This window comes from Neopsephotus bourkii, unplaced genomic scaffold, assembly GCF_033783945.1.
Source record: "Neopsephotus bourkii isolate Nb327-2 ecotype Australia unplaced genomic scaffold, CSIRO-AGI_Nbou_v1 NB_690, whole genome shotgun sequence".
NCBI lineage: Eukaryota > Metazoa > Chordata > Aves > Psittaciformes > Psittacidae > Neopsephotus > Neopsephotus bourkii.
Genome location: NW_026901189.1, coordinates 1,101,328 through 1,127,644, shown reverse-complemented (window position 1 = coordinate 1,127,644; position 26,317 = coordinate 1,101,328). Strand labels below are relative to the sequence as shown.

The 26,317-nt window shown below is 39.1% G+C and overlaps 1 protein-coding gene across 1 annotated transcript in view; it reads left to right on the top strand.

Moving 5' to 3' along the window:
• Positions 1 to 7,120: 7,120 nt before the first annotated feature.
• The window catches only part of ETNK1 (ethanolamine kinase 1), a 33,946-nt gene continuing 14,749 nt past the window's right edge, over positions 7,121 to 26,317 (top strand). The window contains exons 1-4 of the mRNA XM_061353727.1: positions 7,121 to 7,429; positions 20,199 to 20,458; positions 21,294 to 21,434; positions 22,946 to 23,088. Coding sequence (XP_061209711.1) covers positions 7,274 to 7,429; positions 20,199 to 20,458; positions 21,294 to 21,434; positions 22,946 to 23,088 — 700 coding nt within the window. The 5' untranslated portion in view covers positions 7,121 to 7,273. The remainder of the gene's footprint in view (positions 7,430 to 20,198; positions 20,459 to 21,293; positions 21,435 to 22,945; positions 23,089 to 26,317) is intronic.

Genomic DNA, 26,317 nt, shown 5'->3' with positions numbered 1-26,317 from the left:
GACTAATTCAGCAATTTCCCATGCTTAGCAACAGTTGCAAACAGAGGAGTCTGTAAAAGATATTTCCAGCCTATGATTAAATATCAGTTTGTTCTGAGCTGTTCTTTTATGCTTAGTGCACTTCTTTGGCAAGTCCCCTAAAATTCAGTGCCTCAGGAGTAAATAAAATCTGTAGGATAAATAATGAAATAAACCACACTGAAAACAGTAAAATCTGTAGGACTTTCAAAAGCAGCCCAAGATGGTGACCTACAGTTTGTAGGTTCAAGAATGGAAATATGAGTCTGCCCCTCTGAAAGTCAGATTTTGCTTCTCCACAACCCCCTTCAGAACAGGTTCCAGGATGGAACTACAGGGGGTGCAACCAGGCCATGGGCAGGACTTTCATGGCCTGCCTGCATGCCTGCCTTCATGGTCTGCCTGCCCTGCTCCTTGGTGGGGATGGTGAGATAAGCCTTGCCTGCCTGCCACCGTACTGGAGCACACAGAGCACCCAGCCCCCAGGGCACTGCACCCCAAAAGGTGGATGGAATTTGCACCCTTGCTGGGTGCAGGGTGATCGCAGTGAGGGAGCAGCGCTCTGCTCTGAACTTTAATCCAAGCACATGTGACTGTATGAACATACACAGCCTGTCTCACTTCATTTGCCTCCTAATGAACTAAATGGTGATGGTTTTCCTGGTGACAGCAATGGAAGCTGAACAGGCTGCTCAAAGGTCTGCTCCTCTGGCGTAACTGATTTTATCCAGGCTGGTATACAACAAAAGAAGGAGACCACAAGGAAACAGTAATTGGCTAGAAACCAGAAAAACCCAAAAGGCAATGAAAAAAAACCCACAACAAACAACAACCCACCCCCCAAACAAAACCGCCTGAAGAAAAACAACAAAAGCAACAACAGGCAAAGAGCAGCATGTCTATTACAAAACAAGAAGGATTGCTTTGGAAAAAGAAAATGACTGCAGAGCCATGGACTAGTTTGGGGTGCAATTGCTTGTTCCTTGGAAAAAATGCATCTCCTTCATTAAGCTGCTAAATACTCCCCCTCTACCAGCCAGAAAGGACCAAAGCATGAGAACACTACCTGAGAAACAAGGCAGGGGGATCAAAAGAAATTAAAAAGAGGCAAAGTCTGAGCAAAGGGTACTAAACTAGGTTATGGTAGTCAATTTAATCCAGAGAAACTAGGATTACATACCTTTCAAAAGTGAAGGGGCCTCTCCCTTCTACCCATCTGAGAAGTGGCAAATATAGAGACAAAAACCAAACAAGCTACTTCATCAGCAGCAACAGAACAGATAAAAGTTTAGCTTGACTATCCTTTCTTTCAGAGAGAAAGAACAGTGATTCTTTCCATCTGTTCAGTAATTCCCAGTTACAGGATTTAAAACTACCTTTGGTATTTAAAGTCCCAGTGAAATTTTAAAGTCTCTCCTCCTCAAGTTAAGGGAGGACAGACACAAAATCTGGTCACATTAACCTTAATTCTGTGGGAAATAGGCTATAAACAAAGCTGGAGATAAAGCTTAGTAAGGCTTAAGGAAAAGATGCACACAGAGGCACCAAAAGAGCATCCAGTTTGGAGTCTACTGGGCACACAGACCTTAGTCCACAAACTCAAATACTTATGAAAAGGATGCAGTGGTATTGCCCAGAGGCCTTCTAGTTATCTATCAACTTGATGTGAAGGAACAGGATATAAGCATGAGAAAGCAGCATAATTTCTGCATAACATCTATGTTTTTTTTCAGTCCTTGACTTCTTGAGATTACCAGGAAAGTTGTTTGGAATGGTGATTTTGTGAGGAAGACACATTAGCCACTTGAGTGATTTTTTTTCCTCTCATTGACACAGAAATAAAACAATTTTCTGCTCTCTACCTTCACCCTTTCATCTCCCCTCTTCACCACCCTTCTTTTCCTTTCTTTCTTCTTTATTATTGAGTCAGGTAGAATGTGAATCGGCAATCATTTATGTGTGATACCCATACTCTCAGTCTCTCAAGATAATTCTGTGCACATTTTTCAATTGTTTTAGTTTAGTTAAGGTAAATCCTCTCCCTCTTTTTATGCTATAACATTGATTAGAGGTTTCGCTAGAGACTACAGAATGGCATTCTGATAATACCTTAAAAATAGGAAAATAGTATTCTAGGCTTCTTTTACAAGCTTGCAGAACATTTAAGTACACATTTGTTACTGTCTTTGTTCACAGAGAGTGAGTCAAATTGCTAAGATTGATAACTTCTCTTCATAGGAGGATGTTTGATTAGTCAATAAAATGTTAGAAAGCCTTAAATTTCCAAGGGACACAAAAGCCATTTAACAGTTCCTCTTATATTGCTGGGGGTGAATTATTCTTGCATGCAAGGCATCCTGAAACCGCCGAAGTAGGCTCCCTTTGGGTAGTTATACAGATGTGTATTTGTTGCCCTTGAGGAAAAACTCCAGGATATGTTAACCATTGGACCTGTGTACAGTTCAAGTTTAGTCAAGGATTAGTCAACTTTTAATTACTCTTCATATTTTAAAATACAGATACATCTCTTAAAATGAATGCAGATACTGGCCTTAATTATGATTTTTTTTCCTGCTTTATTTAACCTACATTTTTGAGCAGTGTAATTAGTACTTTATCTATTCTTTCTTTATACCCAGTGGCTATAATGTTTTGTAAATAGCCCTAAACAAATGTACAGTTTAGCCCTACCAGCATGGAGAATTTGCAGAATTCCATGCTGAGCTGCTCATTCTGATTTAGCACCTCCTTAAGCATAAGCACGATTTTGGTCCTACTGACTTAAGCAGGTTTTAATCAGGTTTTGTCTCTTCACTACGCTGAGATTAATTAACATGCATATAGATTAATTAACATGCATGTTTAGGCATTTTGTTTAGTTTGCTTATGCTTCCTTGCAGGACATGTAACTGGATAACTATCCATGGTATTTGAGCCTGCAGTTCATGGACTCGGAGCCAGGGACAGCACAGAGGAAAGATACCTACCTGTGTGTTCACCTGATGTGGCCTTGGAGGTAACCAAGCCTGTCAGCACAGAAGTCCAGGCTTCCACTAGAAACTTCTGAGTTTTACGAGTGAAATCCTGAAAAGTTGAAACAGCTGGAAACCACTAAGCTATTTTTACATGTAATCACATCTGTTGCCACACAACATTAGGCACTGCACCACTCCGATGTTGAAAAAATAGGGGTTATATAGTCAGGAACTAGGTTATCACATGGAATGTGTCAAATAAGTGTCACTAATTGGCAGCCTACTAGAAAATTAAGCCATAAAACTACAACGAGCATTGAAGTTTCTACTCTGCTATAGCATGTAGCTTTCAAAATATTCTTGAGAAAACTAAAACCTATTATTCTTGCAAGCAACTTGCACAAGAGAAGGGTTTCTACCATTTCAACAACATACCAAGCAGTATCTATCTTGGAGAAATCTGTAAGCTGTCAAGATTTTTATAAAATGATCTATTTCAAGCTAGTCTTCACCAAGACTAAAATGAAATCTATTTATAGAGTACAATAAACACATGACAGATCTATCAACTTTCTGTGTTGAGTGTTGTTGGTAAATCAATATGGATGCTAGGGCACCAGACACTTTAAAAATCGATGTAATAAATAAATAAAGAGTTGAATTACAGTTTAACACTGTGTGTACAGAGATGTGATTCATCTTGACACAAATAGTACATGCTGGATAATCAACAGAGATGACATTCTTTAAAAGCACCGAAGAAAGCTTGCGATCAAAGGATTGGACTGGAAGTAAAAAATTATTTCCAGGCCTGTTACTGACTGGTCTAATAGCAGATTTAACCTGATGACTCAATTTTTGGATTTGTGAGATTAGAACAATAGAAAGTATTTTGAAACTCTCTGCTAAGGAAAATGTTATTAAAATTAATTATGGCTAGAAGATATATACTTCCCATTTATAATCACATTTATGCACTGAGTTCCTCTGAAGCAATTACTGAATTACTGGGTTTGGAAAGCAGCCAGGAGAACTGCACCTGGGAAGTTAAAACTGGTTCTGAGCCTGATGTTGCTCTTTCCTTTGTGGTTTTTTTGTTTTTTTGTTTGTTTGTTTGTTTGTTTTTTTTTTTTTAATGAGCTTAAAAAGCATCCAGCACTGACCTAAAGGCAAGAAAAATGTAGGAATAAATAAAATGGCACAAACTGGTTTCTGATCAGCACAAGAAGGAGAAGGGAATGGCAGAGCAGTGAGGATAAGCAGGTCAAACAGGCTGCATAGTCAGTATACAAGCCTGGGAGAGATCTAAAACATCCTGTTTTCTTCAGTTCAGTGTGCACATCTACTGTCAGCCTTAGAATAATTTTAATTTAGCATGGTGTACCTAAAAAATATCAAACATTATTAGACACATTCTTTTTATTCCTGGGTCCTTAGTTGGAGTAACATCAGGTCTTTCTAAGAACAAGTCTATTTGTAGCCTGTGAACAATTTCTAGCCTGTGAGGAACCCACTGGGGTTCTTATTAATGCATTTCACAGTTTGTAGAGTACAGGTGTCAGAAAAGGGGGAAAGACAAAGAAAGAAAATAAATTTTCCAAAAAGGAAAGAAATTCTATTGGAAACTTGAGAAAGAGACCCAGTCAGAAGGTATTTTCTGTGATTTGATTAGGACATGGCAAATATTTGTAGGAAAAAAAAAGGAAAGAAAACAGAGTGAGTAGCTAGCTATAACTTTTACTGAACTGGTTTAAAACAGGAATTAAAAATTCCCAGTGCATCATGCAGACAAGCAAAAAGGGTGTGTCTTTATACCATGATCACAAAAATGGTGCTACTGCCTACATGTGATTGGTTCTTTCATCTATTTGATAAATATTTAATTGTCAGAAGTTCAGTTTCCTTAATTCCCAAATAATCCAAGCACCATGACTGCTCCAACTTCCCCCTTTATGTTTAAAATATACTCACACTCAGCTTCTGGAAATTTAGTCAGACTTGGGTAAGTTAGCAAGGCTTGCCAGAGTTAAAAACCAAAAGCTTCTAGTAGAATATTATGTTCAGCATCAGCTTTCAACCTGTTCTTGTTGAAATTAGCATACAAAAGCTGAAGCATTAAACCTTTGGTATTTTATTTCAACAAAAATGTCACTTTGCCCTTTAATCCGCAAGTAAGTCTTAGTTTATCATCTACCAAACTGCCTGTGCAGAAGCAGAGTGCACCATGTATCACATGCCTGATCAGATAGAGTGGTATCATGCCACTGTGGTAGTTCTAATTTACAGCACTGAACAATGTATAAAGGTGAGTATACATAAAGAATTTTTTTTCCCAAACAAAAAGGGAGCTTAACTTTCAAAATGTCCTTACTTTTAAAGAAGAAAGAGTGGGCTAATGGAAGAAATGGGTAGGTCTGATGAGGTGAGATGGAGAAAGAAGATTTTAAGAGAGTGGTGAGCCAGTGTATTTAAAAGACAGATACAACAATCGCAGGAAAGCAGGTTATTAAATTTTAAACAGATGACTTTTCTTTTTTTTTTTTTTTTTTTTTTTTCCCAGGGAACAGAATTAAACAAAGGCAAGCTAAAAGCATATTGCCACTAGAAATATACTCAACCTTTAGATCTGGAAATACATGACATTTGAAATTTGATTCAGACCTGTGTATTCTTACCCATTTAATCCTTGATAAGGAAAGGTTATTAATGTAGAGTAACATACACTAGTAGCACCAACCCGTAAACACTGCATTTTCACTTAAAATGAAACAGAAGGAAGTTTTGATTATTGAACTCTCACAAAGGTAAGATTCCTGGCTCTGAAGGTTTTAACCCCTTCATCTAAACTGAAGTTTAGATGGAAGTGAACACGAACATTAATGATCATGAGGAATTACAGGAAATAAAAAAAAAAAAAGGAAAATTAATTGCAAAATAATTGAGAGAATATTCCAAATGTGTAATCGTATCTGAAGGAAAAGGCATACAGGTGGGTGAATAAAGAAATATTTGGTTGAGGTGTTCAGCAAGAACAATAGGAATAGAAGTGATAATGCACCTAAATAGTGAGGTCCTGCAAAACCTTTCAGTGACAAGATGACAATGATTCTTGGTGAAAGACAAGACATTCACAAGTAGACGGTAGTGGGTGACATAATGAAAGGGTTACTAAAGCACTGAACTTCTGAAGAGGAACTCGCGTCAGGTAAATGAGAACTAAAGCTGTAGAACTAGCTGCTTCCCTCACGGCATTGTTCATTTCGAGCGTAAATTACTCCCCTTTCCCCTGAGCTGGGTCTATTTAAAGTAACAACTCTTCAGGGAAGAGACCAGCTATTATTCTGCTTGTGTAGCTCTTGTGTCTTAACCTATCTTAATAAACTTGCTTTACAACAGAGGAACTTCTTGAGATTTCAGTGTTCCCTACGTGGGAAGATCACAGAATGTGACGGGAGGCAGGTACTTGTAGGAATATTTGGGGCAGCATTAAAATATTTCTAAACGAGGGAACATTTGCTCTTTTTTTTTTTAAATTTTATTTATTTTTTTTTTCTCGGTAAAATGCTGTGGTATAGTCCGGGCTCTTTTTTTTCCCTGAAAATAACTTCAAGGCAGCGAGTTTCTCAACATAAAACAAAAAAGTTTAACTGCTCTGTACCGCTCATGAAAAAAGACAATCTTTACGAAGCCGCTTAGATCAGGGCGGGCGGTGGAGTGAGTCTTTCGCAGTGCCCTGAGGTACCACAAACAGTATCAAACGGCAACCGCCTGGAACTGGAGCAAGGTATGCACCCTGCGGGGGAGCGAGGGAAACAGCGAAGGTTGGCACAGAAATTAAAGACAAAAATTAACCGCAGCAGATAACTCAAAGCCTGATTACAATCAGTCTTTCGCCCGGTGATTGACTGGGCGGTGCCGGCCGCATTCCTTCACGCCCAGCAAACCTGGGGGCCGCTCCCCTTGCAACACTACACGGGAGCTTTCATCAATCCCCACCGCAACTGCCTCACGGCCGCAGGCTCCGAAAGCAGGCAGGCAGGCAGGCAGGCAAGCAAGCAGGTGAGCGGCCCAGGGCAGGAGGAGGGCGGTCACCGCCCAGCCCCGCCCGCTGTCCCAGGCTGCTCCGCGCCGCAGCCGGGGAGAGGTGGAGCCGGAGCCGTTTTATCGAGAGCCGAAGTGGAAATTTCCCCCTCAGTTGCCGGTCCGCCGTGGAGGAGACGCTAGCGGGAGCTGCTTGCCCTTGTTACCCTGTGCCGCGTCCTCTCTGCCCACCCGCCGCTATGTCCAACTACATCCACGTCCCGCCCGGCTCCCCCGAGGTGCCCAAGCTGGACATCACTGTCAGCGAGCGGGAGGGGCCCGGCTACCGCCAGGGCGCCCTGCAGCTCCTACGCCGCCTGCGGCCCCACTGGAGACCTGAGGAGGTGACGCTGCAGGTATGGGGAGGCCGGGGCTCCGCGGGGCCCACAAGCGGGTCATGCGGTAGCCCCAGCTTGAGGAGGAAGGGAAGAGGGAGACGGAGAGCGAGAGGAAGGAAGGGGGGGAGGGCGGGCGGCCATTGTGCGGGGTAGCTGCTGCCTCGCTTCCTTCCCCTCCCCCTCCCTCGTCGCTCTCCGATCGCAGCCCCCTGCGCCGAGCCCCATTTGCCAGGCAGCCCGGCAGCGGGGCGTGTCGGCGCGGCAGCATCCCCTGCCCCCTCCCGGCACTCCTTCCCCACCGCTCGATTTCCTCTTCCTCCTTCCGTGCCGTCCGCGCTGAAACTTGACTATCCCTGTTAGTGGAGGGCAGCGCTCTTCCCCCCCCCCCCGCTCTCGCCAGGCCACCCCGCCGCCGGCCCGGGGGCTGAGGGTTGTGGTGTCGGTTGAGGGGAAGGGTGTAAGCTTCGCCCTCGGCGGGTCTTTGCCGAGCAGGGAGTGTTCGTAAGGCGGTGGGGGACTTCCTACGTCCTCCCTGGGGAAGAGAAAGGCAGAGACAGCCGGAGGGGAAAGAGGAGAAGAGGGGGCCGGCGGCTGCTGCCACTGCTGTTGGTAACGGTCGCCGAGATAACGGCCGCGGGGCTGAGGCGCTCCCTTGGCGGGCTCGCCCCATGCCCTCGCAAGTAGTGAATAAATAAGTGTAAATACAGGCCTTGTATTCTCTGTTGGATTTGGGTTTAGGCTGAGGGTATCGGTATCAGCCCCATTAACGTCTTTGCTCACATCTCTTAGTCGTGACCATATGCAAGAGTATCGCCACTTAGTCTGTGGTGTTCTCTAGGTGAGCCATCATTTGTACTTATGACGAGTCATCTGCTCGAGGATTGGCTGCTTTTGTGCTTCTAGAATATACTTAACCTGGCCCCGTGCAAGCCTTCAGTAAGTTTACCTGGCTAATGCAGCCTTTCGGATGTAGCCTGCATTTAGTTGAGCGTTTTATTATATGTTCTTAAACTCTGTTATTCAGCGGTTACTAATAAGTTCCTCTGAAGAGAGCTGCTGAAACTAATTTATATAGGAAGACTGAGCACACTGAGGTAATAGCACAAATACTGACTGACATTTTCTGAAGTTTATTGATAGGAAAAGGAATTTGACATGTAACAGTCCAGTTAGTATGACAATAAAGTTAATGAGGTTTTTCTAGATAACTTCTTTGAAGGCTGAGGCCATAAGTTAAACAGAGTCCCAACATCTTGAGATGCAATAAAAATAGCTTTACAACATGTAATACTAAGGGTTGTTAGGATCAGTAGAATATTTCGAGTTGGAAGGGACCGATAAGGTTCATTGAGTCTAACTCTCTGCTCTTTGCAGGACTGCCTGAAGTTAGGCATGGTTTTGTTCACTTCTCAACAGAATATTTTACTTTCATACAGGAGTTCTCATAAATGAAACAAACATTTTCTCAAGGAGAGATAGCTCTAACATTTTGAGAAAGTTCTAGTAGGTTTAAGAAAAAAAAGAAGTTGCTTCCTTCCTGTGTCACCCTCTTTGGAAGAAACAACGGAACAAAAACCACTGGTACCACTGGTATAGAATAAGGGTTACTGTGGTCATGCAATAGTAAAGTAATAGACTACTGTCTGTGATTATAGGATTCTGTCTAAAAATTGTCTGAGTGTTGTTTAAACCAGATTATTTTATGACCAAAGCTTTTCAACTCCCCTTATTTAATTTTGCTCCCTTTGAACAGCAGAAGAGCATCCTGTTCATGAAGCTCATCAGTGGCCTGTTATTTTTAACTCTAGTCTGTGTTTAAACCACTGTGCGTACATAACAAGCAAGAATGCATGTGGTTTGAAACTAGTTGTATTATCACCATTGCTCCTGCAATCTGTTACACAGGCATGTTACACATACATCACGCAGCTTGATGCTAAAATGAAGGATGACTGTTTTTAAGAGGATGGAGTGAACAGAAGGTTGGCCTTGGAGTCCCCATACTGGAGAGGCATGTGTTTAGGGGGAGATGAAAGTGAAAATCATTTATTGCATGAAAAATATGCTTGACTAATCTGAAACAGCAGCATCACGGCAAAGGAGACCAAGAACATTGATAGGTGCAACTAACTACTGCCTCCTCTTGAACTCTGCTGTTAGCTACCTTTGTACTTGGTACTTCTTGGGTCAAAACAATTAGTAAGAAGTTGAAGAGTCCAGAGTTTGACTTTAAAAAGTTAATTAACTGCTCTTGTAAAAGTTTACTGTTGAGTGTCAAATTGCTTAGTCAGCTAAACAATTCTGTAACACTGTAGTTCAAAAATTTTAGTGCTTAATCCTTGCTTTCTGTAAGATAAGTATCTGAAGTCATGAATATATTTCTGCATTTTAAATTATTTGCATCATAGCATGGAGGTAGCATAGAACATAAATGTGTCACTATTTTCATTGCATTATTTGTCAGGAAGTCTATAGCATCTGTAAGCATTGCCAGTTATTTGCTGGATTACAAGCAGCTCTACTTTATCTTCAAGTTATACATTGGTAAGGGAAAACAAAGTTTTCATGTCTGAATGCTGATCTTCATGTAGATACTTAACACATTTCTCATGAGGAGGTGCTAAGAGCTGGGTAGGACTGTTATGTTTTCTAGGGTGTTATACCTTATGTTTATAGGGGGTTATATTTTCTAAGTTAAATTATTGAGGTTTGCTTTCTCTGCTTTACAGTAATACAAAGCAATATAATTAAAACTATTTTTTTTCCAGTAGTTACTTCTGATTCTGATTTTAGTAATAGAATTATAGAGTTGTTCAGGTGGGAAAGGATTTCTAGAGGCCTTTCTCTCAGTCTTCTGCTGAAGAGTTCACTGCTTGCTAAATCCAGAAGTGGGCTGAATTGTGACAGTGGACATGCCAATTTTTATATTCTGGACAATTCTTTATTAATCAAATATAAAAATGTAATCGTTTAAACTCTGTTATCTTAAAGAGGTTGTATCACCCTTCTGATGGAAAATAAATACAATCACAATTTGGAATTTATTGCAACTTGATCTGTTGCCCACCTGAAGAACTTTGTTTTTCTTTTGGAGGTGCTTTTTGGAAGGAGGATCTGTATTTGCTTGCAGTATGGGAAACTTAGTTACCATTTCAGTAAGTGTGGATTCAGGAATCTTTTATTCCATGACCTATTTTACATCTGGTAGGTCTGGGCATAATGAAGGATTTAGGAAGTTAATACATAATATCCTTTTTGCAATGTAACGTTATGGTGCAGGAAAAAAAAACACTTTTTTTCCATTTTGAAGTAATTTCTAACATTTATTCTAAATTCTTATTGAGAATAAAGGCTGCTTGTTTTCATTGGTAAAGAGGCTTAATATTAATAGTTTTAATTTAAACTATTATTTGGTTAGACCAGCAGAGATATATCAGAGATACAAAGTGGTAAAAATGATATGCTAGCCAACAGTGCTCTTGTCCTGGCCCAAACTGGGAGAAGTTTGCAAAGAGATAAATTCCTTTAATAAGACTTTTCTGAATCCTGCAAGCTTCTTTTATCTCCAGATAAATGTAATTAAGTTTGGGTTTTTATTCTCTGAAGTAATCGGACTTGCTTTGTGGTACTGTCTTTGTTGGCAAGATGTAGGTCTTTGCATTTATCAGCACTTTGCATAACTTTAGTACTGTAGCATTTTTAGAATTCTTTGCAAAAATTTGTTTCTGTAGCTACGAAATGTGAAGGTACAAGACAGAGCCATGCTTACAAAGAGTTGTACTTTCACTATCAAAACAACACCTTCCTTCCCCCCTCTCCCTTTTTTCTCTCTATGTACCAGGTTAGCTTTTTTCCTTTTTTGTTTTTTCTTCCTGACTTGCACTAACTAGCTTTTCCTCAGGCAGTATTTTCTAGCTGCTGCTCTAATTCCTTTGCTTGTGTTGATCCTGGTATATTCTGTGTAACAAACTGATTAGGTTCAGATTTCTGAGCTAGTTAAAATATTTCATAGTTTATTTAAACAGACTGAGTGTGGGATTCGAAGCATTGAAATAATCAAGTGGAAACAGAAAATGTTTTGCCTCTGGGAAGGAAACTAACTTTTTATTTTTGTATCTCAGTGTCATTATGTTTTTCAAGATTTTTTTTTATTGCTTACCTGTTTTTTAGGGCATCACGCTCCTAGGCAGCTGTGGAAGTAGTTAAGCCTGTAAAGAGGAGGGCATGAGTTCACTGTCTAACCTTCCGAGGAGCTAATAAATCTAAGTGGAGAAGTGATGAGTGAAGGGAAGGATAAGAAAAGATAAAGAGGTTGCAGAATGAGCTCATTGCTGATGTGTTGTGGAAGAAATAAAATGTAATTTGAGATCTGCCTTGAATTCAGTGTTGCAGGAGGTGGGAAATGTAGGCAGTGTTAGATATCATTGAAGGGTGGGTTGGTTTCTCCATTCTTACTAAACTACTGTTGAAGCTTGGTAATCTCAATCGCTTGTAAAGGGTTGGTTTTGTGCCGTCAGTGGGTGGGGCAGCAATTGTGCATCTGGTGATGTTTTATGTAATCGATATGCCACATCGCAGTGCATGGGGTAATCCAGTTGTGCATGAAATAGGTGTTTGAATTGGTGACAGGTTCTAATTATAGAGAACTGGTATTTGCTTAGGCACAGCTTGCATCTGACTATTTAATGGCGTGTATCTTATGCTGTAGACTTCTAACATTGGAAAGGAAGGTAGCTAGCAAAGATGTTCTAGTTTCTGTTTCCTCATTACATGGCCATTTCAAAATTTTCAGGGGGAGGACCAGCAAATCAGTTCTTTGATTTAGAATAACATATTCAGCTCCATTTCTGTTAGCTTTCAAAATTTGGAAGAAGGACTTGGGGGTATGGTTGATGAGGAAGTGAACGTGAGCCGGCAGTGTGTGTTCACAGCCCAGAAATCTAAATATACTGGGCTGCATCAAAAGGAGTGTGACCAGCAGGACGAAGGAAGTGATCATGCACCTCTACTCTGCTCTTGTGAGACCCTGCCTGGAGTACTGTGTGCAGTTCTAGTGTCCCCAGCATAAAGACATGGAGCTGCTGGAGCAAGTCCAAAGGAGGTCACAGAGATGGTCACGGGGCTGGAGCGTCTCTTCTTTGGAGACAGGCTGAGACAGTTGAGCTTGTTCAGCCTGGAGAAGAGAAGGCTGCATGGAGACCTCATAGCAGCTTTCAATTATCTGAAGGGGACCTACAAGGATACTGCAGAGGGACTCTTCATGAGGGACTGTAGTGGCAGGACAAGGGGTAATGGGTTCAAACTTAAACAGGAAAAGTTCAGGTTAGATATAAAGAAGTTCTTTACTGTGAGGGTGGTAAGGTGCTGGAACGGGTTGCCCAAAGAAGTGGTAAATTGCTCCATCCCAGGCAGTGTTCAAAGTCAGGTTGGACAGAGTCTTGGGGGACATGGTCTAGGGTGAGGTATCCCTTCCCATAGCAGGGGGGTTAGAACTAGATGATCTTAAGGTCCTTTCAAACCCCAGCTGTTCCGTGATTTATTCGTAGTTGTTTTCATCAGTATCAGAGAATCTGTAAAAGACCTAAAACATTTTAAAAATCTTATTATCTGATGATGTTTACTGTTTTCAGGTAGGAGAATATTCTTCAGAAACAAGATGAAAAATATATAATTTGGGAGTTTCTTCTGCCATTAAAGGAAGCTTTCTTTTCATGCATTTAGATCACAACCAGCCCTTACAACTGTAAGGGTTATAAAGGGTGACAACTGTAGCATTTTATAAGAGACTATTGAATGTAATTTTGAATGGTATTTATGTTGAGAATATGGAGGATGTGAAACTTCAGTCAAGATCTTAAAGGGGGGGAGGGAAAGCAAAGAGACAAAACAAAAATCCTAAACAAAACAAAACCAACCAAACAAAGAACTCCAACCAACCAACCCTCCAAAACCAAACAAAAAGACAAAACCAAACCCAAAACAAAAAGTAAGAAACCTGTACCATAAGAGCCCTTCCCTCCCACTCCTGCCACCCTGAGTTCTTCCTTGAAGAAGGAAGACGCCAGGATTGATGATTTGGTAGCCAAAACCATGTTGAAATAATACTATATAGCATAGATAGTGGTGGTGCTGCTTTCTCCACACTGCTGTCATGGCAGGACACTCCAAGAATTCAGTAGGTAGCTGCTAGTTCAGCCTGTGGCCAAACTTGCCATAGAAATGATGCCATTAACTTATTGGCTCCCTGCTAGCTTTGGTACTTTTAATGCTAAATGTTTTTTGTTTGTGATCATCTGACCATGACCACCAAGGTCATATAGACAATGGCTTTCACCTGATCAGCGTAATGATCTAGAGGATATGTTTACGGAGTCTGAAGACCTTTGAGTGATGTTGCTTGTAAGTCTTGATGAATATGAGATTTTACCAAAGGCTGGCATTTTCTACTAGTTCTATTTAAGCCTTCTTTTTATGAATATTGGCAGAAAGAAGAAATGGAGATATAACTAGCTTTGTGTCAAGAAATTAAATTCTTGAGAGATGTATACTTGTGGATGTGCCGTTACGGATTATATTTTTCCAGGGAAAAAAATGAAATTATATCTTGCAGTGCAAACTTGAAATGGTGTGAGCATTAAAGAAGCGTGTATTAAAAGTCTGTTCCTTCCTGGAGATCTTAACATGCAAACTTGAGGGGAGATTTGGGCATTACTCCTACTTATGTCTGCTGAAACTTCACATACCTGTTCTGTTTCTACAGCACCACAATACTGCCTTCTATAGTTCTATAGATGCGGTAACAGTCTGGAAGAAAAAAGTCTGCTTGGTTTCACGTCTCTTGTGGGATATGCCCTGTGACACTTCTGCCTGTTTGTACTTGTTACATGTGGTCGTAATTTTGTTCTCATTCTTCTCATTCTTTTGAACACTTGGAACAATGTTGAACCACTTGCTTATGAGATAGTAACATATCCATTACATGCCCTTTTCAGGGATCTTAATAACCTGATCGTTGCTGACAAGAGTGCTTTTAGGGTGAATTCTGTCCCAAAGATGCTTCATGTTCTGGTTGAGTTTTCTCTGCTTTTCCTGAATTCACTTGGCCTGTCTTATTTCTACCATGTGCTGCTTTCTAAGACTGCATTTAAGTGACTCAAGTTTATTTCTAGCTTTCTTGCTTTAAGCCTGCTTTTCAGTAAACAGTTTCTGTTTGTTCCCAAGAGCTAGAAAGCCTGAACTTTCAGCTAGATCTGACTGGACTGTGAGCCTGTATAAATACTATTTTCAGACATGTTCTCAGAATTTGGTTTAGGCTTTGCATCACCTCACCTGAAAGTACATATTACAGTGTGCTAAATATGCAACACAATAATTAAGTTCTTACAGTTTATGAGGGTGTCAGAATCTTGCTTCTGGATTTTTTGTGTTGCATCATGTTCTTGGCTTCTGTTGGGTATGTTTTTTAATGTATATCCAGAATTTTCTACCTCCTATTCATAGCATTCTGTAGATTCTTCCATCTTTTTCCATGTGGCCGTCAGAGTTTACTGATTATCATATCCGTGTCATCTGAGTCCATTCTCTATGCTGCTCAACTGGTGCTTTTGCTACGGAACTCATGTTTTGCTCTGCTGCATCTCAAGTCATGTTTCAGGCAAGGCATTCTAAGCTGATTCTTTAGATGCTATGGTTAGGGCATTCTGAGTAGGACAAAGTATTATGGTCTTTTACTGGTAGAAAACATTGGATGTTTTCTCATGATGAAATATGGAAATTGTGTACTCTGAATAATGCTTTTAGAAAAGCAATCAAACTCTTCTGCCTTTTTAAAAAGCTGTAACTAAAATACTCCTTGGTGTAAATAATTACTTATAGCAGCATGTTACAAATAGATGCTAATAAGTAGAGTTCCTAAATTATCAGTTGAGGGAGTCCAATTTCCTTATTGTGGATTTCTTTTTATTAACACTAATGAGATTTGTTTCAAAGGGATAATAGACCTGTGCAGTATGACAGAAGTTGTACAGTGGCCAGAAGTTTAACAGCATAAACAAGTCAAATTCTTAGTATTTCTTTGCATCAGCACCACGTAATGTCTGGATTGGGGTTTGGGTTTGTTTTTTTTTTTTGGTAGTATCACTATTTCTGATGACCTTAGAGCCATGTCTTTTTCCTAATACAATTTTTTATGGTGAGAAAATCAAGCTTTATTTATTATTATTAGGTGAGATTGTTTTATAAGTAGAAAATGGTAGGTAGCACAAATTCCAGTGATTTAAAATAGTCCTCTTGTATGTTGGAAGTTATTGCTTTTGTTTATTGCCTTTGCCCTTTGATGAAAGGCAATAGGATTTTTCTGTTTTTTTTTTTTTTTTTTTTTTTAAAACCACATAGTGGTTTTGATCCTTCTTAATTCAAGAGAAATTTCGCTTTTGGCCCTGCGACAACAGGATAAGAGTTTTTTCTAGTGCTACATTTCAGTTTTCCTTTAAGTATGGCAGACAAGATACTTTGTAACTTCATTGACAGCTCAACATAAATCACCTCTGCAAAATACTCTTTAAAATCTTTAACGAGTTAATTCTGTTTTTATGCTGAAATATATAAGAACCAGTACTTCTACATTGTTTTGCCATATTAAAGTGCTGTGTTGTGTTCTTGGCTCCCCTGTGTGATAAATAAGCAGACTTATTGGAGCACGTCCAGCAAAGGGCCATGAAGGGCATCTTTCCTATGAGGAGAGGGTGGGACTGGTTCCCCTGGAGCAAAGGGGACTTGCAGGGGTCTTAGTATGTATAAATACCTGATGGGAGGGAATGAAGAATAGGGAGCCAGACTCTTCTCAGTATCCAGTGACAGGCAAGTTTCTGGGTGTGTAATAAAATGCATGTGAAGTTCTATTTGAAGGCAAGAAAACACTTCCCGTCCCCCGTCCCCCCCCCACTGTGGGAGTGGTCAAATGCTGGAACGGGTTGCACAGGCGGCCTGTAGAGTCTCTGGAATTCCTGGAGATGCTGGACAGTCCTGGGCGACTGGTTTTACTTGTCCCTTCTTGAGAAGATGAGCTAGATGATTTACAGAAGATCCCTTGTGATCTAAGTAGCAATGCACTTACAAGGGGAAAGGTTATAAATGAATACATAGTACCATAAAGGTGTAATTTGTAGGTCATACTTTTTGAAAAGCATTTAAGTACTGTCTGTTCAAATTAGGTTAACACTGCTCAAGCACATCATCCTGCTCTTGATACAGCATGTGCATTGCTGCAACAGTATGCTTATGTACATGGAGAAAACTTAAAACATCTGTAATAAGTAGTAAGCAAAAAAATAGGATAGTGTGCTAAATGATACAGTATTCTTACTTGCACTAATTAACATTGTAACAGTTGCTATAAAGACAGTTTAGACAAGAGTCTTTATTACTTGTCTCTTATTCTGGGTTATTAGAATAATAGCTAGTAATAAAATGTGTCCATAAATTATGAAGTCTTAATTTTAAGTCAATCAGGGAGGCTTAGTAAGCAGGTTTATTTGAATTTATGGTTACCCTGTGTAGATGGAAGTGACCTGATATGCTGAACCTATCTCTGCAAGACTGTGTGTTCATAACCATTTAAGAAAATGGAGGACATTCATATTATCTGCTATTCTTTACCTTTCCTCAGGAACTTGAGATGTAATTTGTGATGACAACTAAATCTTCCCTAGTCCTTTTCTGCATTTATTCATGAGGTTTTTCACCTCATCACATAGGGGTGCTGAGAAAAGCAAGATCGAGTGTCTAAAACATAGCATCTTCTGCTCTGAAAGTCTTATCCTAAATGGGGAGACTTGCGCCAGCTTCTGAATTTTTTCTTTAGGAATTAAAATTGCTTCTAGTGATTGATTTCTTTAAACCTCTGGGGTTTACAGATAAGCTGGTACTTCTGTTTGAGTGATAGTACTTTACTTTTAAAAATAAAGCCTACTTCAGGAGGAATAAAAATTTCTGAATTATGTCTTGTTTTTAAATAAAACAAAAGACAAACACCAACCCCCCCCAACAACAAGAAAATAAAAAAAAAAAAAAGACCCCAAACACCCAAACTGTCCAAGGTTCTAAGGAGTGATACCTGTAGAGAAGTTGCCTGTTATCGTCGTGTAGTTTTAATAAAAGCATTTCCTAAAGAATGATGGTAAGTTAAGCTTGAAGAATATCCACCCAAGGGAAAATTGTGTATGTCTTAACTATATGTTAACCAACTTAAAGCTAGTTCTAAGGCAGGGTCCTGAAAGGAGGTTTTGTGCATTGTGGGAAGGTTTAATCTTTTTTTAATTGAGTTTTATTAGGGTTTTGGGAGAAATGGAGTAGAAGAGGCATAACTGTAAACACTAAAGAAAAATTGAATATAATTACAATTGCTGTGAAAACCTCAACTTTAAATTGTTCACTTTTTATGTTTAAGACTGCAGGAGAATGTTCAGGAGTTATGCAAACACTGGTGTTCTTGCTTGTGAAGCTTCTTCTCACCTGAGGATCTTAATGGCTTGTCATTCAGTTACTTGCCTAATAGGTAGCATTAGTATGGGTACTGCTCAGCTAGCAAGTTCTTTAGTTGATGGAGGGCAGAGAGTTTTAAAGTGCCAAACATCTGTTTTCTGAGCTGTACAGCTGTCCTGGATTGTAGTTTGAAATTAAGAACTGCTGTGTTACCCTTGCAAGCATGGAGTGGAATTTCAAATGCCTGACTGCATGCAACTGAGTGCATGAAGCCCAATAACTCAGGATCTAGCCTGATGTTTGGTAGAATCTCCAGGAGTTCAGCCTGTACAGTGACTTATTTTAGGCCTTATCATGTGTAAAAGGACAAGCAGCAGTCAAGGAATGGGGTGTTTTTTGGTCTGCTCTCCCCTTTCCTTAGCTGGGAACTTGCAGTATCCATGCCTCCATCGTTTTTTGGAAAGCAGTGAGAAGGTTGTAATTAGATACAAGCATAATGCTCTGTTCTGTAGAAAGTTAGTTGCTTTATCTTCAGTATCTTCAGGAATCAATCGTGAGACTGGTCAAAGTCCAGTAAATTGCAGGGCTTTAAAAATATCATTTATGTACATCTTAATGATACAGACTTAAAATGCCTTTTCAGTCTTTTAAATGATGTGTATTAGTTATGAAGTACAATGTGAAGATGGTGGGTCTTGTCAAATGCTTTGAAATTTGGCATGGTGCTTGAGGCTGAAGGCTAAGGTCTTGAATTTTAAGTACTTTCTCAAAATTGTAGAGAAGCCAGGGTAACTTTAGGAATTATAGAATCATAGAATAGTAGGGTTGGAAAGGACCTTAAGATCATCTAATTCTAACCCCCCTGCCATAGGCAGGGACATCTCACACTAAACCATGCCACCCAAGGCTCTGTCCAGCCTGGCCTTGAACATGGCCAGGGATTGAGCATTCACAGCTTCCATGGGCAACCCATTCCAGCACCTTACCACCCTCACAGTAAAGAACTTCCTTATATCTAATCTAAACTTTCCCTGTTTAAGTTTTAACCCGTTACCCCTTATCACTATGAATTGCCACCTAATGAAGAGTCCCTCTGCAGCATCCTTGTAGACCCCCTTCAGATACCGGAAGGCTACTATTAGGTCTCTTCTCTTTTCCAGGCTGAACAGCCCCAACTTTCTCAGCCTGTCTTCATACAGGAGGTGCTCCAGTCCCCTGATCATCCTCATGGCCCTCCTCTGGACTTGTTCCGACAGTTCCATGTCAAGGACACCAAAACTGCACACAATACTCCCAAGTCTCAGGAGAGTAGAGGGGCAGGATCACCACCTTCGACCTGCTGGTCACGCTCCTTTTGATGCAGCCCAGGATACGGTTGGCTTTGTGGGCTGCAAGCGCACACTACCAGCTCATATTCATTTTCTCATCAACGCCCCCAAGTCCCTCTCTGCAGGGCTGCTCTGAATCTCTTCTCTGCCCAACCTGTAGCTGTGCTTGGGATTGCTCCGACCCAGGTGTAGGACCTTGCACTTGGCATGGTTAAACTTAATGAGGTTGGCATCAGCCCACCTCACAAGCGTGTCAAGGTCCCTCTGGATGGCATTCCTTCCTTCCAGCATATCAACAGAACCACACAGCTTGGTGTCATCGGCAAACTTGTTGAGGGCACACTCGATCCCACTGTCCATGTCAGTGACAGAGATGTTGAACAAATGTTGAATTGTTATCAGTCAATACCTCAAGGTTAGTGGGAAGATTATAACCACCAAATTTGAAACTGTTTCTGACCTGAGTCTTGCTTTTTAAAAGAGTGAGTAGTTTAGAACTGCAGGAGTATCTTTTACTAGTTGTACACTGATCAGCAAATACTAAAATTCTGAAGTGCATCAAAATTAATTTTGATTTTGTGCACCTATATGTATGACTTTTCATGTTGGTTTGTTGGGGCTTTGGTTTACAGCTATTTTAATCCGTCAGCTTCAGAGTAGTTGTGTGGAAATTCATTTTACAGTACTGAACTTTCAGTTATGGCCTCTTGTATGTAGTATTTCTGTAGTTCACTGCAGCATGTTTTTTTTTTTTTTTCCTCCTCTTTTCATGTGCTGTACCGTCTGCCTAACCAGGCATGGTAAAAATCCTTGCGGTTTTCTTCACCATATTTCTGTATTGTAAAGATTTCTTTTGTTAATACTCAACCTAGTAAACATTTGTTTTGTGAATAAAGTAACAACGCTGCATTCCTTTCCTGCACATTGAATGTCCAGATGCAGTTTTAAGTTGCTTATGCATTATTTTTACTTTTCAGCTGTTCACAGATGGAATCACCAATAAATTAATCGGTTGCTACGTGGGTGACATAACAGATGATGTCGTTCTAGTTAGGATCTATGGAAATAAGACCGAGCTCTTAGTAGATCGAGATGAGGAAGTGAAGAGTTTCCGTGTATTACAGGCCCATGGCTGTGCACCTCAACTATACTGTACTTTCAATAATGGCCTGTGCTACGAGTTCATGCAGGGTGAAGCACTGGATCCAGAACATGTATGTAATCCAGATATTTTCAGGTAAGCTTTCTATTTTTCTAAAAAATTAATTATTATTTCATTATTCAAGTCCTATGATGCATTTATTGTGTTCTGTCAGGTCTAAAGATCTCAAGTTTTACTAATAAGCAGGGAAAAAATATATAAGCTTGCATTAAATTGATGCCTCACACTCTTGACAGCTCACTGTCCTCTATTTTAGTTATCGTGGTATTTCAGTGCTGAACAAATAATCCTTGCTGCTTCCCCAGAAGACTATATACTCATTAGATGTTTGCTTATTGTATTTAATACCTGCACATCACCATTATGGAGATCATTTAACATGATGTAGTTGCAGGAGGCTGGACTTCACTAAGGCAAATACTTCTAGCTCTGATATGTTCCTTTTGTGAGTAGATTCAAAATAGTCTTCCATACAATTTGTTAAACTATTAGCAGTGAACAGAAAGTGCCGATGTCTTAAGATTTTAGTTTTAGCATGTATTCAATGTATGTAGTGTTTCCGTGTATTCAGTATTCATGCTGAAATGTATTTGCCTAAGGATGGCAGCTAATTTGAGTCAATCCTTCTAAAGAAAAGTGAGTTAGAATAAACTGAAAACACGGGTGATATATGCTATATACTATAGCAGAACTCTGGTGCCTCTCTCAAGCAGTGTGCTGTTAATGACCTTTCCAGTCCTGAAAAGTGCTACTCTACAGCTGTACTGCTATTCAGATTCCCTTGATGAATTTTTTTTTTTAATTTGTCTGTTAAACATGTTGTAGTTATTTTCTCTTGTTGATAGGGGAAAATACAGTAAAGACTGTCAGATGCACATAAAATAAAATAAACTGAACTTTATTTTTTTAGACTCATTGCCAGACAGCTTGCTAAAATCCATACTATTCATGCACACAATGGATGGATCCCTAAATCTAATCTGTGGCTGAAGATGGGGAAATATTTCTCTCTCATACCCACAGAATTTGCAGATGAGGAAGTAAATAAAAGGTATTTTATTATGTGCTTTCTTGACTTATTCTTTCTGGTGAGGGGTAGAAGAATATTTAACAACATTATGTGGTAATGCAAACCACTTAACTCTGTCAAATGTTGAGTTTTGTCATATTCTTGTCTACTGAAGTCACTATATATGTATGTCAGATAAGGAGAGTCTTTAACTTGTTTATTGTGAATCTATACAGATAGCTCTTGGCTTGATTGGACACTTAAATGATGGTAGTTTTCTTTATTCTTTTTAAAGAGCCAATGTCAAATCTTATACTAGTTCAGTCAGTTGTCTCAACAGTGTTTGAGAGCCATTAGTCTCAAATTGAGACCTGTGTTCTGTGGTAAATACCAAAATCGTGTTTCCTGGAGTTGCAGTAGTACTACTTGCCCCTTCTAACCTGTGCCTCTTAGCCGGCCTGTATTTGTTTAGTTTAGGAATTTGTTCAGAACATGGTGATGTAAAAGTAAAGTTAATGAAAGGCTTTTTTCACCTTCCAGACTCTGTTCCAGAGGAGGAAAAGATCATTCTAAATGCATGTTCTCATGGAGCGTGAATAATTTTGTCATCCGAGTTTAAGAGTTTAATTACATTTTGGTTTTAGCATCCAGTGTAACTCTTGAGTTGTAAATAAAACTTTTTATTTTTTTTCCTTAGGAACTTAACAAAATTAAGTATTTCTAAGGGTTCTAGTCTCAGTCAGTGGAAGATTGGGATCAGAGGAATGGCAAAACTAGGAGCCATGTTTAACCTAAATAAAATTTCTGTGCTGTAAACTTGATTTGGAGACAAGTGTTTCTCTGGGAGCGGAGCTCATGTGTTTAAGCTAGAACTGTAATGTGGAAGTGTCTGTACACTTCATTAAACTTCATGTCACTCAGGAAGCAGATTCTAGCTTAAAAACTTTCTTTGTGAAACTGGAAATCTGATGTCGGCTTCTCTTAGTGCTCAGTTCTGCACTGTAATTAAAGAATGCTCTAACAGAGTTGTGGGTTTTTTGTTTTTTTTGGTTTTTCTCTTAAGAAAACTGAAAACTTCAGTTAACTGAAAAATCTAGAAGATAAAGTGGCTATTTAATCATATTCCAATAGTTCTATGATTAGAACAAAAAATGAAAGTTTTATTTCCTCTGTATAAATACATATAGTACTTCCTGTTGTGTATTCTTGTTGAAGGAAGTAATGTGAACAAAAAAGCTAATAAAGTCCATGCCGTAACCTCTTTAATCTTTGATCCTTTAAAATGCGCAGGATTGTATTCAGGTTGTACTCCTGACTTTTTGTCATGTTTGCAGCACAGAATTTTCAGAGAGTTAGGGCTTTTGGTGGGAGGAAGGGGGAAATGATCATTTGACTGCTGTTCTGCCAGGGGCAAGAGTGCCTTGGTTTCAGAGAAGGTATATTGAACTACTTTCATCTAGACTGTTGTTGCAGGTAATTTATTTCATTACAAATGCTTGGTGTGGAACAACTGTGAGAAATACTAAGTCTCAAACTTCTTATACCTTGAAAAGGTTTCTAAGTGACGTTCCAAGTCCTCAAGTTCTTCAGGAAGAGATGGCATGGATGAAGGAAAGACTGTCAAATTTGGGATCACCAGTGGTACTCTGTCACAATGACCTGTTGTGTAAGAATATTATTTACAACAAGAAAAGAGGTAGGTGTTGAACTAAACAGTAAGTAGTGAATGGCTGTGTTTATGCTGTAGTTGTATTTGCTACATCAGTGGTGTTTTACTCACTTGTTCAAATGAACTCAGTTTGAGCTTTTGAGACCCAGTATGATGGTAGTGGTATCTTTGCAAATGCTTAATTAACTAATTCTCATCTGTATGTTCTGTACAGAGGAAGAATGTCAGCATTCCTTTTCTTTAATCAATTAATTTATTAATACCTAATCTGCCTGTCTGACTTGACTTCAGAGTACATAATGTTCATGTTAATTTGATTCCAGTTGTGTAGTGTTTTTAGGAAGAAAAAGAATAATCATACCAGCATAGAAAGTAGCCTTGAAGACCTTATCTCCTTTAATACGTGTATTGTTCTGGTTTGTGATTGTGGGAAGACAGTTTCATAATGAAGTATCTTAGTGATACTTAAGCTGTGTCACTGAATGTAGCATTATTTTTTGCATAAGGAACATAGGCATCTTAAAAGATTTCTTTTGTAATTACATACTCTATTTGAATAGTGGTAGGCAATACATGTCTTGGCAAAGATAAATTACTTTTGTTTTTATTCTAATAAACGTAACTCATAATTCATGTTATTAAAAATTGCTTTCATTATGATTTATGAAATTTCTGTATAAACATGGTTTCTTTTATTTCTTTTAGTGGTTTGAGGTTCGGTTACTAAATGAATTGATTAAAGGCAAACTTGTGATACTAAAATGGCCATTGTGCAGTTAAAATGCACAACTTTCCTCCTATTTCAAATACCTGAGCTCCGCTGAGTACAACAAATTTAACAAATTAGATCAAGATTTTATTTTAAAGTGGGGATGCCATTCCTTCTAGTAGCTTCATATTAGTTTCTGTAAATTCCTTCTAGTAGCTTCATATTAGTTTAGTAAAATTGGTGGTATGGAAGACTGAAGTGCATGAAGTAAATGAATGGAACTGAAGCTTTCTCTATCAGTCATTGCTGGTCTTTGACATGTTAAGCTTATGCACCTTAAGTTCTGAATACAAACCAATGAAAATATGCTGGAGTTGTTTCTAGTGTGAAAACTGGCTGTGTATGTATAACCAGTTTCTGCATCAGATAGCACTGAATGCATGTGAATTGAGAAAATAAACTCAGTGGTTTGAATACAAGTTTCCCTCTATGTAATACCACTTGTGGAGGGAATTCTTAGAGCTTCTAGTTTATAGGTGTATGCATACATGTGTGTATATATACAATGCATTAACATAAACCAAGCATATACAATGCTCCTAACATAAATTTTAAATTCTGAGACTTCAGTACCAAACTTCAGTGGGTTTACTTAATTTCGGTGATGGGTTATAGTTCTGCTTAAATAGGTAGGGGAGACATGGAAGGCAAAAACCCCATCAATTTGTGGTCTTGCAGACATTGGAATTGTGATTTTGCAGTACCAAAAATGGTTGGCTTTTTTTTGTTTGTTTGTTCTGTGCCTTTTTTACTCTGTGGTTTTTTTTTTTTTTCAGTACTGAAACTACCTTGAGTTTTTGCATTCCAGAACAGACCCAATGAGATAAAAGTAATTTTTTATAGTAATTTTTCATAGTAAAACTATGCTGCAAAAAAAAAAAAAAAAAAGGAGGAACTCTTTAAAAGGTTCACATTGTGATCAGTAGGTTTGAAGCTCTTACTTTAAAAAAAAAATGCTATATGCTTTTCTTTTTGTAAACAGAATGAAGGAAAAAAAAAAAAACCAATGCCAGCAGCGCATCACTTATGAGCAATCCTACAATAACAAGTGTGTGAGTGCTTAGTGTTTGGGGGCAGGGTGGGGAGGAGGGAGGTATGTAAACTGCTTTGGCTTCAAGCTGGTTATAAACAGTTTGGGGGGGGGGACTTGAAAATGTGAAACAAATATATCAAACTTATGTTTGAATGTTCAAGTATACTGTGTTGTAAAACTTCTGTGGTCTGGGTGCAGCAGGTTTTGTTTTCATAGTAACCAAACCTCAATGCCATATGTAGAAAGAATACTTTTCATTTGAAAGCTGTTTCTTAATAGTGTACTTGTTACAGAGCAAAAAAATGTATCAATCTCGGAGCATGAATTTTAGAAGTAGAAGCTGTAAGTAAATGTATTGCTGGAATTCTGTATAGCAGAGCAAAAGGTTTTATTTGTATGCAAATAATTTTGCAAGAGCACAAAATAGAATCTTTAAAAGATGCACTTCATTAGGAATGGCATCAAACTGTGTTAAGGTTTTGGTGATACTGTACTCTTGCTAAATTTGTTCTCCCATCTAACAAAGGCTTCTGTGTATTAAAAAGACCTTGATGACCCTAAAAATGGAATTAAAAGAGACATGGTCTTTGTAAGATTAACTACTTTTTTCTTTTTCTTCTCAGTAAAGTTCATGCAAAGCTGGTAGTGCTCATCTGGCTTCTCAGAAGCTGGCACAAACAAAATAACTCATTTATTGATTTTAGGAACACTGTATTTACCATGTTTGTGAATGCTTAATTTGAACATTTACTGAGGGGAGTGTGTGCGTGTGGCTAAGCTACAGACTATCAACAGATACTAACATTCCTGTGCAATGTAGTTAGAATGATGGCTTGTCCCAGTGCTTTGCTTTAGACTTGTTCTCTGCACTAAATTAGTCTTTAAGTTTTCAGACTTGAAAGAAAAATCATAGTTGTGCCACATACTCTTTTTAAGAAGAATCAGTATCAGGCTCTTAAATTTTATTTATGAGACTGGAATAGCACATTGAGTGCTAGCTTCATTTTGTGGAGTTTCACTCATCTGATTCCAATTTGTTCATGCTGTGGCTGAGAAATGTGTCTTGCTGTTTTGTTAATGTCTGTTTTCAGTCACTCAGGATATGAAAGTTTGTGAGTGTTAATTTACGTAACTCATAATTACCTACTCTTTGAAGGCTATAACTTGGAGATTTGTGTTGGTTTTAATGACAATTGAGACACTGAGATAGTCAAAATATGCTTGGTGCTTGGTACTGCTTATTTATAGATCATATGTTCTGATGCTCTTAAAGTTTGGGTTATTTTTTTTCCAGTGTGACCTGAGAGTTTACAGAAATATCTGCTGTTTTAAGAGTATTCAAATATTTGCTATTCAGTAAGACCAAGTGTCAGAGTTTTTGTCTATGTATGTGCTCTTTTTGAATGTATTAAAATCATCTGCCAGGAAGTTAAGTGTGAAGGTAGATGGCTAGT